Source organism: Phoca vitulina, unplaced genomic scaffold (assembly GCF_004348235.1).
Source record: "Phoca vitulina isolate PV1807 unplaced genomic scaffold, GSC_HSeal_1.0 scaffold11, whole genome shotgun sequence".
NCBI classification, from domain to species: Eukaryota; Metazoa; Chordata; class Mammalia; order Carnivora; family Phocidae; genus Phoca; species Phoca vitulina.
In genome coordinates this window covers 7000498-7019093 of record NW_022589714.1, presented here as the reverse complement: position 1 = coordinate 7019093, position 18596 = coordinate 7000498, and the positions used below count along the sequence as shown (strand labels likewise).

The 18596-nt window shown below is 37.5% G+C and overlaps 1 protein-coding gene across 1 annotated transcript in view; it reads right to left on the bottom strand.

The window, feature by feature from the left end:
* The window catches only part of CEP162 (centrosomal protein 162), a 100230-nt gene that overhangs the window by 18682 nt on the left and 62952 nt on the right, over positions 1-18596 (bottom strand). Inside the window, exons 22-25 of the mRNA XM_032409340.1 lie at positions 15428-15640; positions 11470-12122; positions 6766-6907; positions 4632-4730 (exon numbers count right to left, since the gene is read on the bottom strand). Of these exons, the coding sequence (XP_032265231.1) occupies positions 4632-4730; positions 6766-6907; positions 11470-12122; positions 15428-15640 (1107 nt within the window). The remainder of the gene's footprint in view (positions 1-4631; positions 4731-6765; positions 6908-11469; positions 12123-15427; positions 15641-18596) is intronic.

The following is an 18596-nucleotide window of genomic DNA, read 5'->3' as shown; positions in this document are numbered from 1 at the left end:
GACCATAGTTAACACTGCTGCATGGTATATATGAGTTGTTAAGAGTAAATCCTAGGAGTTCTCATCATAAGGTAAGAAAAATCTTTTTCTTTATGGATGATAACTAAGCTTACTGTAGTAACCATTTCATGATATATGTAAGTTAAATCTTTATGCTGTATACCTTAAACTTATATAGTAGTGTATGTCAATTATATCTCAATAAAATTGGAAAAAAATGAGAAGGTATATACTGACATGAGAATACATATATACTGTTAGGTAAAAAACATCCTTTAAAAATCATATATGCATACACACATACACAAACATGTATTTTATATGTGTGCATGCATGAACACACACTCTCACAGTATTTGTATCTGTATATGAATAAATGAAATCTGGAAGAATATATAGCAAAATATGCTCTGGGTAATGGGATCATGGGCGTTTTTATACCTTCTAATATATATTAATCAGTATAAAAATATATTCTTAAATATATATTATTTATATTAAAATGTTAAATATTATTTATAAATAAATCCATACTCAACCAGGATAGAAGTGACTAACATCAATAAAAAGAAAGCATATATTCCTTAATGAATAAAATTCTTATTGTCTTACTAGTTTATTATTTTACTAAAGTGAAAGAGTGATTCTCCCAGATCATGTTACTAAAGGTAAAAGAGACAGACATCACTGACCAGTAGCAGCAGGAGGCTCAGGTAAGGGAATTCAGATGATCCATGCATAGCCCACAGACCTCTTTCCAGAGAAGACCTATATACTCTGTCCTCTTATACTCTGGTGAGTAGAGAATCTTACAACTACAAATTTCAATTCAAACTGGACCATAAAATTACACTATTTTTACTCCTTTAAATGAGCATGACCGGCTTGAGTCCAGGTGCTTTCAACCATCTCGTGTGCCTTCATACTCTGCAACTTACTGGCACGATGCATTTTCCTGGCCACACTGCTGGGATGAATGCTAGTGGTTGTGAACACTTAATCCAGGGAGTCTAGATTCTAATATGGTCTAGCACTGAAAGAGATACTGACCGATTTAAGCCCGTTACTACTGTCCACTGTCCGCTGGCAATGCCTGGTTTGGAGGTGGGCATGTGGCTCAGTTCTGATGCAATGAAAGTTAGCTGGGGGACCTTACAGTCCATATGGATCGGTTTATTTTTCTGCCCCACTCACTAGAATGCAAGCTCTTTGAGGGTGATACTTTTAGGTGTTGTACTCATTTCTACATCCCAAAAGCCTATTGACAGTGCCTGACACCTAAACACTTTTTAAACGCTAGGAAGTAGATTTTATTCCATTTAATAGCTAAAAAAAAAAAAAACCCCTGAGACTGAGAGAGTTAAAAACACTAGCAAATGGCTGTGGGTAAAGGGTAAATGTAATTCTTCATTCTGCATGAGAAACTGGCCTTGGGTTCAATTCACGTTCTAGCTTTGTTCTCTTGATAAAGGTAGATGTCAAATATGTACACTGCTTGTGGTAACGCCCCGACTGGTGGAAAATCACCTGGGCTTGGAGGACTTGGTATGAACTGAAATACCTGGTGGGACAGGTAGGGGCAAGTTTGGGCTCTCCTGAGTGCAGTGACTCTTGCGCTGGGCATGTCCTTGTGGGGTCCACTGTGCATGAGTTATTATAAGAGACGCTGGTTCTTGTGGAGTGGGGGGAGTCTAAGCCTGGGTGGTTCCTCCAGCTGCCAGATGTGAGTCTTATTCCCTTGCACGTGTGCTGTCCCTGGGACAGCTGTGTGGACTGCTGTGCGACCTACTCATGCCTGCTGTTGCCTTGTGTTTCCTGGTCTGCAGCCAGAGTACCAAGTGTGGCCTACGGTCACTGTATCACTCTAAATGTTTACATGACTTGCCACCGTAAGGCTCACTGACATGTTTAACAACTTAAGCCCAGATCTTATCATAAACCCCCAAATCATTCCTACTATTCATTCATAACATAAAAGCAGCTAGCTGTAGCATATTTGACACAAATTACAAGAATTTGATAATTTTTAGGAGTCACTGTAATAGTCCTTGGGTTTCCATATTAGAGGTCACTCTTGAATGGTTTCTAAAATTTGTATAGACTCTACAGATAAAACAAAACCTATTGATGAAAAAGAAACTATGACCAATAAAATGCATATACTAACTGCAGAACATGGAAACAATAATAGCAGCAATCCTCTCAAGTTGTCTAAATTTAAGGAGTTGAGTAAAGATTCAAGTCTTCAACTTCAGGATGCAAGGAAATAAATAGATGGTTGGAGTCAACAGTGAGGGGAAAAATAAGACCGGAAATCTATGATGAATGCTAAAACATGAAAGATTACCTTTCTCATTTTAAATTCAAAAAAAAGATTTGAGGAATACATGCCTGAGATAGCATCAACTGAATGAATATACACCAGACGCTTGGTAATGTTTTTAGCCTATTGCAGCAGATATGATTTTAAAGAGATGTGGTTTAACAACACTTTAGGTAACATAGGCATGGAACAAAATGCAGAAATTAGAAAAATCTTTTCAGGTTTTCACGATTAACACACTAGTGGGAGATAGTTCACTTCTCAATGTCTTGAACTACACTGGAAAATTTTAAATCACTTTTTTCTATAGAGCTAGAATAACAACAAACAAGCAGTCAAAAAACAAAACAATTTGCTACTGTTAAATGGATAAAGAAGATGTGGTATACATATATACAATGGAATATTATGCAGCCATCAAAAAGAATGAAATCTTGCCATTTGCAACAACGTGGATGGAACTGGAGGGTATTATGCTGAGCGAAATAAGTCAATCAGGGAAAGATGTATCATATGACCTCACTGATATGAGGAATTCTTAATCTCAGGAAACAAACGGAGGGTTGCTGGAGTGGTGGGGGGGTGGAAGGGATGGGGTGGCTGGGTGATAGACACTGGGGAGGGTATGTGCTATGGTGAGTGCTGTGAAGTGTGCAAGACTGTTGAATCACAGATCTGTACCTCTGAAGCAAATAATACATTATATGTTAAAAAAAAAAAAATAGGAGGGGAAGAATGAAGGGGGGAAAATCGGAGGGGGAGACGAACCATGAGATACTGTGGACTCTGGAAAACAAACTGAGGGTTCTACAGGGGGGTGGGGGGATGGGTTAGCCTGGTGATGGGTATTAAAGAGGGCATGTATCGAATGGAGCACTGGGTGTTACACGCAAACAATGAATCATGGAACACTACATCAAAAACTAATGATGTAATGTATAGTGATTAACATAATAAAAAAAATGTGTATTGTGCTTTTTCTTGTGGTCAGAAAGAGAGTGGGATTTACCCTCCTTTCTTAACCGAAAAACCAGACAACATGTGAAACAACCGTTTTCAAACCCTAGCTAACAGCACTGCAGGACGGTGATTCATATGAGGGATGGAAAACCTACAAGATGAACTCTAAGACTGCCTAGCTGGCTGCCCTGAGGCAGTTCCGAAGCCAGTGGAACTGGTAGCCTGAATAATTCTGGGAACTCCTGCAGGGCTGGGAAATGAACTATTCCCACCAGCCTGAGAGAAAAATCCCTTCGAGGGCCCTCAAAAGGTTATCAGTAGTGGGAATAAATAAGCCCTGTTCAAACAACTATTATAAATGTACTGCATATTAAAAAGGCAGATTGTCATTATTTTATTCAAGAAATGGAGTGTTTTACTTCGTTTTCCAGTAAATAGGTTTGAAAATCATGTGTTGCAGCTTTTCTGTTTTCAAAATAAATAGTTTAGCTATTCTTAAACTAAGAACACTGTAAACTTGACTAAAACTGACCTTTATCTTGCAAACACTAGAACATACTTTCTTTTATTGCTTTTCCCCAAAAGTTTACTTTAGGTCTGTGAAGTTTTGTTAAATTACTGCTTATACAACGTTTATGTACATCTTTTTTTTTTTTTTTTTTACGTTTATGTACATCTTAAACACTGAAAAGAATGCACACATGCTGAACTACAGCCTTTCAATTATTCAAACAAAACTTTTTGATAGTTACCTAATTGTGGAGTGTTTTCACATTAATCTTTTTATATTGCAATTGTATGTTCTGCTTATAGGGTTTAATTCTTGAATAATAAAAAATGGTGTATATGCTTCAAAGAACAGAATGCACAGTTTATCTGGTTTTTCTTTTTATACTTTCTAGAATCAAAAGGATCTTAGAGTGATAAAAATGAGTTTCCAGAAAGATCCATTTCCTATGATATTGTTACTGGGAATCCAGCATGATTATAATGACAGCTGTCTCTATTTCTTAACCAAATTAAATAGTATTAGTACTTAATGCAGAAGTGGCCTTAACCATCCAATTTTATGTCCTAAAAAAAAAAAAGAACTAAATACCCCTCCCCTCTATTTCCTCATTGCCCAGAAAAATCTCAAGCATCAAATACATAAGAAACTTGAGAGAGTTTCATCTGCTTCATTCAAAGCAGACTTACCATAAACAGGTTATTAATGTTTTTTGACATGTGATAAATATTTTCAGGTTGTTTCTAGTTGTACATTTGTTAAAAAAATTTATACAAAAATAATATGATTGAAATGGTGAAGAAAAGCTTATGTTAATCCAATATTTTTCTTATTTCTTACCTCTTTCTGTAGGATTTCTTCTCGAACTTGAGAAACTACAAGAGACTCCTGTTTACCCTGCAGCTCGTCAACTTGATTTTGGAAATGTTTTAGAAGTACCTAGGAAATTATGTTAGAAGTGCTGAGTTAAAAAAGCTCTTCCTCAAACATTATTTGAAAAATATAAGAAAACCAACTAATGACTTTTGTTTGTAATAAAAAAAAATTCCCACTATTTTAAAATTACCAAATTCTAACGTGGAAATAATTTGCCACAGGAATTAAGTTCATTGGATTAATTAAGCTCATTGAATACACATTTTTTTGTTTCAATATTTAATATAAAGCATCATACATATTACAAATTAATGGCTACATAACTACTTGGCTTCTTTATCTCTAGTACTTTTCTTCTGGAGGCCTGAAAATCACCTTTTAAAATAAACCTCTATTACAAAGTCCAAGCATTTTGAAGAAAGTAGCCAATACTGTCTGTATTACTTTGTGACTAAGTAGGATAATAGTTTTTATTAAAGAGCTACTGACAAAATAAAGACAGCACAAGCCTAGTATTAGCATGAAATAAATGTCACACATTTTTGGCCAACTGAAATACATAAATACTTTCATCAAGAAACTGAAAACTTGGGAAAAATGTGCATCTCTTACCTCCAGTGCTTTATTTTTACTATTTCTATCATCAGACTATGCTGACGTCCACTTAACTCATAATTTACAATATTACATTGAGAACTCTGGGAAAGTAACATTAAGGGCACCATGTGTGGCGCCCTGACACTACTTTATCCACCTCTCCCAACTCCATACTGACTTGCTATCCTGTTTACACTGCCCACTGACACCCTGCTCCCATGGCGGGGGCGGGGGAGCCAGGGAAGTTATCTGCAGCTGCTCTACGATGATTACCTTTGAAAAGCACTCCAAATTTTTCTCACTGAAATATTAAAATAGATAAAATTCTCGGTTTCTGAGCTACATGAATTATAGACCTCATTACCCTTCAGCTTTCAATTCCCTGAATACTTGGAACGTGCATCTCCTTATAAGGACACCTTCTCACAAACCCGTAATAGCATTTTTATAGCTGAAATAATGTACAATAAGTTCACAATATCCACTATCTGGCCCTAAAAACAAACAAAATCGCTCAACTGGGGAAGTTTAAGGGGGCTCCATGCTGGGCAAGGCCCGAAATCACGACCCTGAGATCAAGACCCGAGCTGAGATGAGGAGTTGGATGCTTAACCAACTGAGTCACCTGGGCACCCCTGAGTGATTTGTTTTTAATCAAGATGCTATTAAATAATTATTGATGGGAGAGGTGGGGGTAAGATCATCATTTCCTGGTTTCCCCCCTCAGCTTGTTTTTTAAAATTAAAACCTAGAGAAAAGAGCACAATGGACATTTATCTATTCTTCAATTTGATTTTTCAATTGCTAACATTTTTGCCATATTTGCTTGCTTTTTTTTTTTTGGAGGGGGGATACAGATACAAATTCTATCTTAATGCTGTTTTTTCAGTTTTCTAACACCACAGAAGATGGGCCACATAGTAGATATTCATGATATTCCATGTTGATGTACATACTAACCAAGAAGGAAGATACACTTTTTTGAAGAAATGCAGATGAACTTTCAGCATACTCTGTCGTAATTCTAAGACTATGCTTCATAATGGCTACAGCTGTGTGTATCTCTCTGTTGATTATTTTATCCCCAGTGCCTGATTGTCTATAGACCTCAAATCATTGTTTGTTTAATGAATGAAAGGTAATTGGGCAAGAAGAATGACTAGGATAATTACTTGTCAGCTGGGACTTGGGTGGAGGGAGATGGTTCAACATTCAAGTTCAAGTACTCAGGTCTCAATCACATAATGTGATTGTACCATCCCTTACAACTGCCTTAGAAGAACTATCTGAGAAATATTGGGACAAAACTGTGAAACCCCTTATTTAGAATAATCTTAAAGTAAACAGTTAAATGCATGATAATGGCATCCTCTCCTATAAAAAAAAATCAAGTCAATAATTTCTCATTTCTATCAAAAAGTGAAGTTGAAGCATTTCTAAATAATGTTAACAGTCCTGAAAATAATTTTAAAGCCAAAGAAAGTGTGTTAAAGTCATCTACCTCTTGTGTTGCTATTTTACGATTTAGTTCAGCTACTTTGGAAGAAGAATTTTCTACTGCATTTTGACAAAGGAGTTTCTCTACTTCCCTCTGATGAGATGCTTTGAGAGATGCAATGTGTGCTGCCGTATCTTCCTTGACCCTGTAGAGCAAATCAAAGAAAATCACACATAAAAACTGCTCTTCAATTCAGAATTAGCACAAAAATAATGTAAGAAGTCTGGAAATTAAAGAAACAAAGGGAGAGAGAGCACCAATACTTACTGCACTCTGTCAGGTGCTTTATGCATGATCGCCTGTGAGATCTTACAACCATGCCATGAGCTATTACTTACTGAATTTTATAAGGGCAAACTTGAGTTTAGGAAAGAGTGAATGTCTCTAGAGTTCATTAGTAAATTGCAGACCTAGGGGTTCAAGCCCAGCAGAGTCCGAGCTCAAAGTCTGGGCCTTTCACTCAACCCCCAGCCTGGGGCTGTACTTTCTGTTAGAATCAAAGGTTCTAAATGTTCTGTCTGGACTTAAAGCAAGGGCCTCACATTTTATCTTTTAAGATAAACTCACATTTTTGCCCAGATTCTTATTTTGATAATCACAGCTCCTTTTAGAATCTCCAAAGCTTTGTCTCTAGGCAACATTCACTGGTTTTTGGTCCATGGATATGACTCCAGACCTAGCTGCCATATCATAAAAATAAAATAATCTTTACGGTAATTCTTTAGGACCCAGTGTAACCCTGCACCTAATTTGTTTGGATTGTTAAGCGTGAGATACTACTGATTTGTCTCTGTGACAAAATTTATGCATTCAGAGGCAGTTTAATAAGTGACAAAGTTCTGATAAACACTTCAGACATTTCTTACAGATAAGCCATTTTCTCTTATTGGAAAAGTTATTAAAAACTGACAGGATTTTACTCAAAGCAGATACTGAATAAATCACTGTTGATACATATTAATATGGCAATTCCCAAACTATAAACGAATTTATCAGTTGCTTATTTGACTATATGAATATTTCCTCATGGAAATGGTGTGATTAGGGTCCTTAGAAAAGCATAAAAATCTAAAGCACTTATGATATAACTGAACTAAAGTAAAAAACAAATGAACAAAAAAACCCAAAACAGCCTAAATCTGGGCTTGGGAAAGGTTACTCCTCACTTCTCAGGCCCAGAGCTATTTGAAAAACAGATTAACAATTATACTAAATTATGTATAGAAAAATTTATAGGAAAAATTTCAATTTTAAATTATTTCCAGAAAAGAATGTGATTGTTTCCAAATACCTTCATTTCTAGCATCACATTCAGGACTCAAGAAACAAGGTTTCAATTTGGAAGCATTTATGGTTACCAGGATGACTCAATCAGACATAGCTGCCAATCAATTGATACGTATTTGTCTAGGTGCATATTGCTATGCTCACTCTGCTCCTATGCCAGGTTGCAAAAGAAGTATAATCTTACATCAGTTCTCAAGGAGTTACAAGGCAGTGTATGACTAGTGCTTTCTTGGTACTTAATACTGGTACTTGGTACATAAATTATAGAGGAGCTGGGAGCAGGAAATTTCCTGGGAGGCTCTAGGAAATATTTTGTGGAAGAGGCAGTACTTGAAGCATAGATGAGCAAAAGGCAGCAAAGACATTAAGTCAGGCCACAGAGAGGTCCTGTAATGGTGACGGCACTTGGAAAGCCACGTAGAGTAATTTAGTCTTGATACTTCAGGAAGCAGGGAGTCAGTGGAGGGCAGTGTAACTCAGATACAGGAATATATAAAGAATATTAATGGTTTTTAAGCAAAATGATTGGGGGAGACAGAAACTAAAATCAGGGAGATTAGGGTGGGGAAGCTGTCTAGTAAACCAGGTAAGGCTGCTTTCTACAGGAAGGTAGAAAGCAAAAGGAGACGTATTTGTAAGGAAGCACCCCATAAACTGTGAGCCCAAGAAATAAAGGAGGTAAAGCTGGACTTGGCAACTGTAAAATATGGTCATAGACAGAGATGGAAAAGTTGTGAGGAGGAGCTAGTTTACAGGTAAAAATGGAGTAAAATTTGAGATACTACTGATTCCAAGCGAAGCAATCCAGAAAATGGTAGATTTAACATCTGTGCTTAGGGAAGAAAACAAGCCTTGAAAAGTAAACTGGAGTCATGATTCATAGAAGCCACAAGAATGGATGAATTTAGCAACGGAGAAAGAACAGACAATAAACAGCTGAAAATGAACCATGGTAGAAGTCTGATTTTTGAGGAAGGAGAATGAAGAGGAGTCAGAGTTAGTTAAAAGACCCGGAAGAGGAGTGTTAGTCAGAGGTGTCAGTCATGGAGGTTATGGGAGGAAACCCATATTTCAGGGAAGTCAATAATGTCAAGGAAATGAGAATAGAGACAACATCACTGGACCAGGAAAGGTCACTACTGAGAGATGAGATTTCAAAGAGTGGTGAGGACGAGAGCCCTGGTTAAGAGGAAGTGAGGTGCCAACTCTATGGTCAACTAATCTTCGATAAAGCAGGAAAGAATGTCCAATAAAAAAGACAGTCTCTTCAACAAATGGTGCTGGGAAAATTGGACAGCCACGTGCAGAAGAATGAAACTGGACCATTTCCTTACACCACACACAAAAATAGACTCAAAATGGTTGAACGACCTAAATGTGAGGCCGGAATCCATCAAAATCCTTGAGGAGAACACAGGCAGCAACCTCTTCGACCTCAGCCGCAGCAACTTCTTCCTAGAAACATTGCCAAAGGCAAGGGAAGCAAGGCCAAAAATGAACTATTGGGACTTCATCAAGATAAAAAGCTTCTGCACAGCAAAGGAAACAGTCAACAAAACCAACAGACAACAGATAGGATGGGAGAAGGTATTTGCAAATGACGTATCAGATAAAGGGCTAGTCACCAAAATCTATAAAAAACTTCTCAAACTCAACACCCAAAGAACAACTAATCCAATCAAGAATTGGGCAGAAGACATGAACAGACATTTCTGCAAAGAAGACATCCAAATGGCCAACAGAAACATGAAAAAGTGCTCAACATCACTTGGCATCAGGGAAATCCAAATCAAAACCTCAATGAGATACCACCTCACGCCAGTCAGAATGGCTAAAATTAACAAGTCAGAAAACGACAGATGTTGGCGAGGATGCGGAGAAAGGGGAACCCTCCTACACTGTTGGTGGGAATGCAAGCTGGTGCAGCCACTCTGGAAAACAGTATGGCGGTTCCTCTAAAAGTTGAAAATAGAGCTACCCTACAACCCAGCAATTGCACTACTGGGTATTTACTGTAAAGATACAAATGTAGTGATCCGACTGGGCATGTGCACCCCAATGTTTATCACAGCAATGTCCACAATAGCCAAACTATGGAAAGAGCCTAGATGTCCATCAACAGATGAATGGATAAAGACGATGTGGTATATATATCTATATCTATATCTACACAATGGAATATTATGCAGCCATCAAAAAAAGAAATCTTGCCATTTGCAATGACGTGGATGGAACTAGAGGGTATTATGCTTAGCGAAATAAGTCAATCAGAGAAAGATAAGTATCATATGATCTCACTAATATGAGGATTTTGAGAAACAAGACAGAGGATCATAGGGGAAGGGAGGGAAAAATGAAACAAGACGAAACCAGAGAGGGAGACAAACCGTAAGAGACTCTTAATCTCAGGAAACAAACTGAGGGTTGCTGGCGTGGAGGGGGTTGGAGGGATGGAGTGGCTGGGTGATGGACACTGGGGAGGGTGTGTATTATGGTGAGCACTGTGAATTGTGTAAGATTGATGAATCACAGACCTGTACCCCTGAAACAAATAATACATGTTAATTAAAAAAAAAAAAGAGGAAGTGAGGTACAAATAAGAGGTTACTTGTGGAAAACTGGTACTGACAGAAAGAGGACTAGGACTTGGTTTGATGACAGTGAAAAAGATCTGAGCATGTTACAAGGGCTCAGAGAAAGAGACAGTAGACAGTACCTAGTGATTTTGAGAAGGAAAGGGATAAGCACGAAAGTTCTTCAAGGTGTGAATGGATGTGAGGACTAGATTAATTTGAAGAGTTACTTTGGAAAAGAAGACCTTTTCCTCTTAGAATGTCAACTAGTTTTGTTTTTTTTAACGACTTATTTATTTTAGAGAAGGGGGGAGAGAGAGAGTGAGTACATGAGCGGAGGCAGGGGGGGAGGCGCAGAGGAAGAGAAACTCAAGCAGACTTTCTGCGGAGCGCGGGACCTGACACAGGGCTTGGACCCATGAGATTATGACCAAGGCCGAAACCAAGAGTTACACGCCCAATTGGCTGAGCTACCCAGGTGCACATGTTCAACTAGTTTTAGTAATAGCTGTTTCCTGGAGTCTGTCATTAATGATGACATTCATTTGCAAAAAGGCCCAATGGGTCAGCTTATTAACACTACCTAGATAAATGAGGAAAGACAGGATTTGTCAGCTCGAGGACATCGGGTTCAGGCTGACATGGAGATTCAGGTTTATCAGAATCTGGGCTTCCAACAGGTAGAGGATCCTACTCTGAAAGAGATCTATGCTTAGCAATGTAATGCAATTTCTTAAAATTTGGTAATGAATTCAGTTCAGGGTAAAACCACCAGAGGAAATACTTCTTATCATTTTGATGTTCTTATCTTTATATGTCCCCATATAATTACAGATTCACATTTTACCTTTTCATGGAATTTTCAAATTGGTTCATTGCTGCTTCAGATTTCATCTTTAGCTCATTCCTCTCCACAATTAATCTCTCCAGTTCATTTTTCAATCTGCAGTTTTCTTGTAAAACCTCTGAAACATGGGAATCAGTAAAAGTATGTGGTTGGTAAAGCTTGCCGTCCAGCGTTCCAGGGAATGAGTTAGCACTTCCTTTACCTGAATGCAAGCCATCTTTCTTCACCCTTTTTGCAGTCACTTCCTCTCTACCCTTAGAGTTCTGATTAGACAGCATCATCCTTCTCTCCTTCTGAAGCCTCTCCACAGTTTTTGAAAGGTCTTGTATTTCTCTCCCCTTCGCAGCCAGCTCCTCATTAAGTCTCACCAGCTTAGCTTTAGCATGAGCTTGTTCTATCTGGAATTCTATAGACTGGAAATCTTTATCATCTTTATCATTTTTCTTGAGTTCCAATTCCGCATTTTGATGTTTAAGAATGTCTATTTCAGCTTCAAGTTTTCTGACAGTGATCTGATGGGCTTCCTTGATGTCGTCGAGCTCCTTCTCTAGTGCTTCAACCCTGCGGGCACTGTCAGGGTGGTTCTGGGATGCCTCCTTTAATCTGCAGGCAAGTAGCTGCTCCTGTTCCTCTAGTCTCTGTTCATACCGAATCTGAAGAAAAGAATCCGTGTAATGTCAAAACCACTGCTAAGTAGGTCATTCGTTAGTGAAGCCCTGCGTTCTTTTGGGTCCTACCTATTCCTTCATTCAGGCACTCATTACATATTCTAATGCTTCCAACTCTGAGTACCCTCAGTCAAATGTACTGAAGTCCTAATCTTAAAAGGGCATAATGTTATATATTCTCCATATGTTGTATAATTTCACAATTAATGTGTTTCTTTATAAACAAAAATTACACATTTCTCTATAGCCCAAAACTTATTTTAAGTATCACAATCGAACCTATTATTATGTACCCTTCTCTATGCAAATTGACAAACTGTATGCTTTCAGGAGAAATAGGGAAAGCAATTGGGGGCACTGAAATCTTTAAGAAATAGTACATTTTCAATTTCCTAGTGTCAATTTAGGAATCTCAAAGGGAGTAAATCAGCTTGGATTTGTTATACTGGAGCTTTAGTATTACAAACAAAATAACCTAAATAGGTTACTCTGTGGAGGGAGGCACTACAGTGTTTGTTCATTCAATGAATATTTACTGAGCTACTGCTGTGTGCCAGGCACTGTGCCAGATTCTAAAGATAAAGAAGTGCAGCCTTCAAACAGTTCACAGCCTGGTCAGGAGAGTGACATGGCACGTTTCAATGTCCTATGATAACTGTGATAACGGGCCTATGAATACGTGCAACGGGGATGATACACCCCAGTGTGTCTGGAGGCCTGAGAGAAGGTGGGAAGACTGCAACAGAGGGAGCACATTTAAGTTTGGGCTTGAGAGATGAGTGTTAAGTTGAGGATAAGTGGAAGCAGGGACATTTTGGAAATAGGAAGAATACATGTAAAGGCAATCTAATGTTTGGTGTGTACTGGGAACCAGAAATGAACAGAAGAAGTGACAGAGTGAGCAGCGACAGGAGGGGCATGGGGTAGGGAAATGCAAAAAGAAAAGTCAGGGTGGGTAGATTTAGATATATAAAAATAGGGTAGGGGGTTGGAATTCATGCCTCTATTTGGTGAGTGGAATGCTAATACCAGTTGAATTATTATAATCATTTATTGAATGTTTGCTACACTCCAGACAAGGCAGTAGGGCTTTACATATACTTTGCCACTCGATCCTCCAATATCCTATGAATTAGGGATTAATAATTAAGTAAAATATTTTAGCATCTGCTCTGTGTCAGGCACCTTGCTGAATGATGGAACACAATGGTGAGTAAAAGCAGAACAGTCCCAGCCATCATGAAGTCCAGAAGCTAGACGGGGAGAGCGATCACTCATGATCCAATCAAAATGGCCGGAAATGTGGTGGATGCAATGGAGAAGTGCATGGGACTAGAGTGCCTGTAAGATAATTTGTCTACTAGGGAGTCCATGAAGGTCTCACTGGGATAGCAATGCCTGGATTGAGAGCTGAAGGACAGGAATACCTTAACTGTGAATGAGGTGGGCAGAGCATACCAGAGGCAAGAGTCTGCCAACATGTGCGGCTGCAGGAAACATGGCAAGTAGGAGAAACATGTTAGTATAACAGGACAGAGAAAGCATCGTGGGAGAACACACTGGACAGAGAGTGGGGTCTGGCCATACATGGAATTATAGGCCATCTATTTATCCTAAGAGGAACAGGAAGTTATTGAGGGATATAAATAAAGGTAGGTGTGTGTGTGTGTGTGTGTGTGTAAGACCGAGGGATATGGAAATATAATTTTGGCTTTACTGTCAAGAGCTGATTAGAGGATGGGTGGGGTGAAGTGGGTATGTGTAGACTAGTCAGGAGATTACAACAGTTATCCAGCCATTTTTTATTAATGATGGCCATAGAGTGACATGGTGATAAAAAGGGACAGAGGAACTGAAAGAAATTTAGGAGTAAAAGTGGTATAACTGGCACTAAGTCAGTTATTATCGCCTTTACATATGAGGACAGGGAGACTCAGCAAGCTGAAGTAACTAGTGCCAAGTCATGAAGCCATAACGGTGAAACTGGGCCTGGACAGAAGGCTGGTCTGACTCTAAAAGCCTATGTTTTCCATTGCACCGCAGTCTCCTTTGGATAGGAGGCAGTCTATTAAAAGTAGTGTGGGGTCAGATGAACTTGATGGAAGGAGGTCTGGAGTGAACGTTTAGGGGAATAGAAGAAGAAATTGATTAGCTACAGCAATAGGCTTGCTAAGTAGCAATGAGGGAATTCGCGAGACCAGACACCTACACATCTGTGACAGCCCAACTCTCACAACTGGGCCATCTCCTCAGAAACACAGATTTGTGTGAGAGGAGGAGTGGAGAAAGAGATGGGTGAACTGGAGCAGAAAGCGAGGAAGGTAAGCATGGTTGAAAACTGGGTGGTTAAAAGAGAAGTCCATCTTGGAAGTTAGGAGAGTGAGAGAAGAAAGAGAACCAGGTAGAGAACTGAGAGATATGAAAAACAGGATGGAATAAACCCAACTTCCTTGACAGGACCTTAAATTAACCAGCAGGCCAATGTATTTCCAGGTTTTCAACCTTCTACTGTTTCTGGAATCTAATATCCTATCATCTGTTGCTTCTCTCAGGATGGAAATCTGTGGAGAATGAGATCTGCTTCCTAGAAGCAGCTTGGCCTAGGATTTGATGCCTTGCTCTATCCCTCACCAGCAGTAGCACCTCAGGCAAGATGCTCAATTGTGAACATCTCTGTTGCCCTGTCTGTAAAGTAGGGTAGCAATATCTATTTCTCACCAGTGACTGAAGGATGATGCAGGATGAACTAAAATGTCTGTGAAAGCATCTAGCATGAATTACCGCAGAAACTGTGTGCTCAACAAATTTTTAAAAGTAAATGAAATACCACATCTTCTTTTATACTTGGTCATCCTAGCACTTGTATTTTCAAATTCTTTCCTCATGAAGGATCAGAAAACTCAGAAAAAAATTTTCAACAGCCTGCTCCACCCCCAAGACATATTCTTCTCTCTTATTCCCTTCTCCCTTATCTAGGGAAATTTCAAAAAAGTATTTTCAACCATGGTAACTAAAAAACAATTTTTTATTGAATATACATCAGAGGTGTTTTACTCTGCCTTTTCATGACTTAATTTCCACTAATTCTACTATCACTGAGAGGGGGCCATGTGCTTGATTTTCCATGCTTGAAACAAAAAAGATAGGATGGGTCTAGGTTTTTTTTGCATCTGCTGACACTCATGGCAAAGGTTTTATAGGGAAGGATATTTAGTAATTTGTAAAAATGAGACCTGAGAAGTGCCCAGCGCCCATCGTACTGAGACCTTGAGGGTCTAGCTGGCTCTTACCTTCATTTTCTGGAACTGTTGTTCCATGGTCCGAAGGCTTTTCTTTGCTTCTTCATCTCTGCCCTCCAAATCAGCCTCTAGTTTTTTTATCCTTTTTTCCATAAAGTCCACTGTATTTCTATCCACTGTATCACCAGCTGCTGATGCAGCCAATATTAAAGCAGGTAAAGAATTGGGGTATCTTCTCTTTAGAATTCCTTCCATTTCCTTAACCTTTTAAAATATTTTTGCATATATGTAAGGTCACAAATATATTAAAATTAAGCAGTTTGATGTATAAATTTAGATTATGCTCTATCAGTCATGGCTAGATTTCAAAGAGATGTTTATATCACATCTTAAGACTGAATCAAATGCACAAAAATGGATTAATTTCAAATTTTATATCACTAGATTATGTGATTTTAAAACCCTATAGTATAATGTCTAGTTTAGTACTGGTTAATTTATAGAAATCCTCTTATATTTATTTGAAATAGATCTTGGGACTTTCTATTATATTAGTAATAGCCAATCTTTCTGAGGACAATGCTCTTTCCTTTTTTTCCACAGACTCCCTTGGATGATCATGTTTATAGTATCTATTAATTGAAAAATGACTTATATGCACATCAATGTACCGAATTTTTGCAATAAACACATAGCTTCCTAAGCACCTACCCCTATCTGCAACAGTTTCCACCCAACCTCATCCCTCCTACAAATGTCCCCCTCCAAATGAAGTTTGATCTATTTTAAAGTTACTTCTTTCAATTGGAAAGCAAGGAGGATTAGATAATATTTAATGAAGTCTTCACAAAAGACTACTTTTCATTTGGTCTATTAAACAATAACATATTTTATGGTCTTTCTATAAGAAAGAACAGTGCCAAGGCCCACAGAAATTGGAGCTTGATATTATATATGTGCATGTGTGTATACTTGTTTTTATTAAAGGTATTATGGTTAAGGTATCTTAGAAAAACATATATAAAACATGAAATTCTTTGTTGAGCAGTTTTCTACCCTCTGAGCATACAATACAATAAAACAGGACAAGAGAGGTAAAGTGGGAATGACAACAATACCAATTTCATGGCACTGATAAATTTAAGTGAGGATTAAATGACGTTTATCTTGGTAAAGTGCTTAGCAGAATGCCCAGCATACCATAAGGGCTTGTTAATATTGGCTTTTATTATGATCTGGTCTCAAAAACTACCTTTCCCTAAGGCACGATGGGTTGCTGGTGCTCAAAATCCTGTTTATAGATTGAATATTGTTCATGGTAAGTATTCAAGGATCTTATCGTTTGCAAAGTTAAAAGCAAATATTTCCATTCATGAAGACAGCTTGCACATTCACATATGTACCATAAATTGTAATATATCCAGATACAAATATTGATAATTTCATCTGCAACATTTTCAAAGCTTTGCTTTCTCTGGTATTAAAAATCTAGTTATTTGGAGTAGATCTAAGCATATAAAAGTATATACATACACATAACACATCATATATATTGAAAAAAGATCTCGATTTTGAAAAATGGTTTATAACATTATTTATAATTAATGCTTTCACTTAAAATTTTAAGAAATGTTTTAATCTAATTTTGATTTCTTAAATGTTTATTACATTTTTGGGGGAAAATTCAATTTTATTTATATTTTCTTTAATTTTGCTTTTTAATATTATTCTTTGGTCACTAATACCAGTGTGGCTCTCATACAAAGTAAATGCTTTTTTAAATATTCTCAATGGAAATTAAACTATGGAATATTCCACTAAATAAAAGCATGAGTAAAAAACAGCACATAATCTGAAATTTTCATTATAACATGCATCTAATTAATTAGTCCCATTTTTACTTATGTATTATTTAGAAAAGGAGATTATTATTATTATTAATTATTCTATAATTAATCTATTTCAGAACATGGCTCCAAAATGATTCTGAATATACTGTGATATACCTTGATTTTAAAATATATGTTAACGTTTAAAATCATCAGGATAAAAATGTTCATGGGAACAGAATAAGATCTGAAATGTACATGCAGCAAACTATACAAAATACTATTAATGAGCAATATTTTAGAAAGATATAGTTTAAAATGGTAAACCAATAAACTTTTAATGAAACCATTAATAAGAGAAAGGTAACTGCATAAAGTGCTATATTTCTAGTCAATATGGATCATCATTTCAAGTCTTAATTTTGCTTTTAAGCATGCGTCTGTTTTTCACTCTGATACATTTAGTTCTACATTATTTCTCTTAAAGTCATCAGGTGGAGAAGAAGTTTCTTTGGTCTTTTTTCTCTCACAGTTCCAGATGGCTTCATCTACATTAGCTAATTTAAATCTTAAGCACTGAAAAATAGCCAAGCAATCCTGGACTATAGTTATTTCAGAATATTTGTAGCTCTTCAAGACACTTCTGCCCTATTCCTTTCCTGGCTACTGAGCCCAACTAGAAATCATACCTTTTAATATAAGAACAGGTCCTGTAAAAGTAACAAAGTTAATTTTTTGTTTAGTTTTCCTTCTCTCATAAAACTGGGATAATAGTCAGCCCAGTGATGACCTCAGAGTTTTGGGTTTGTGATGGAATAATGGCCATATATTGAAGTGTCATGACTTGACTACAGATTCATGCTCTCTTATGAACAGGGCTGGAAATTCTTATTTTGTTTTAATACTGAGTTATGAATACAAATGTTAATTACAGAGTTTTAAAAACAAGGAGAAAGTTAATATTCCACCCTACAAAATAACTACTTCAATGAAAAAACATCTTTATCCTAATCAGCATCACTATATGATTTTTGAAAAGGTCTCCCAGCTACCCAGACCATGAAATGAATATTTCGAAGCTTGACAGTGAGCGAGAACTCAAAATTAAGGCCAGCTTTTTGGAAGGCTAAATGTTCTATTTCCAGGGCATTTTGCAACACTTCCCAAGCACTTCTAACATGTTCTCAACTCAAGGATCTCCTTTCCTGTACTCCTGTCTCACCAAACTTTCATCAGGAGAAGGAATCCTAACTCTATACCCAGAGTTTTAAAATGCTGCTTGTGTCTAGATGTCTAATAGAGCTAGAATGCAAAATAACCTTTCATCCACAGGTCTACCATCCAATGAGGCACAACAGCCTACACATTCCTTATGCAGAAAGCCACAGACT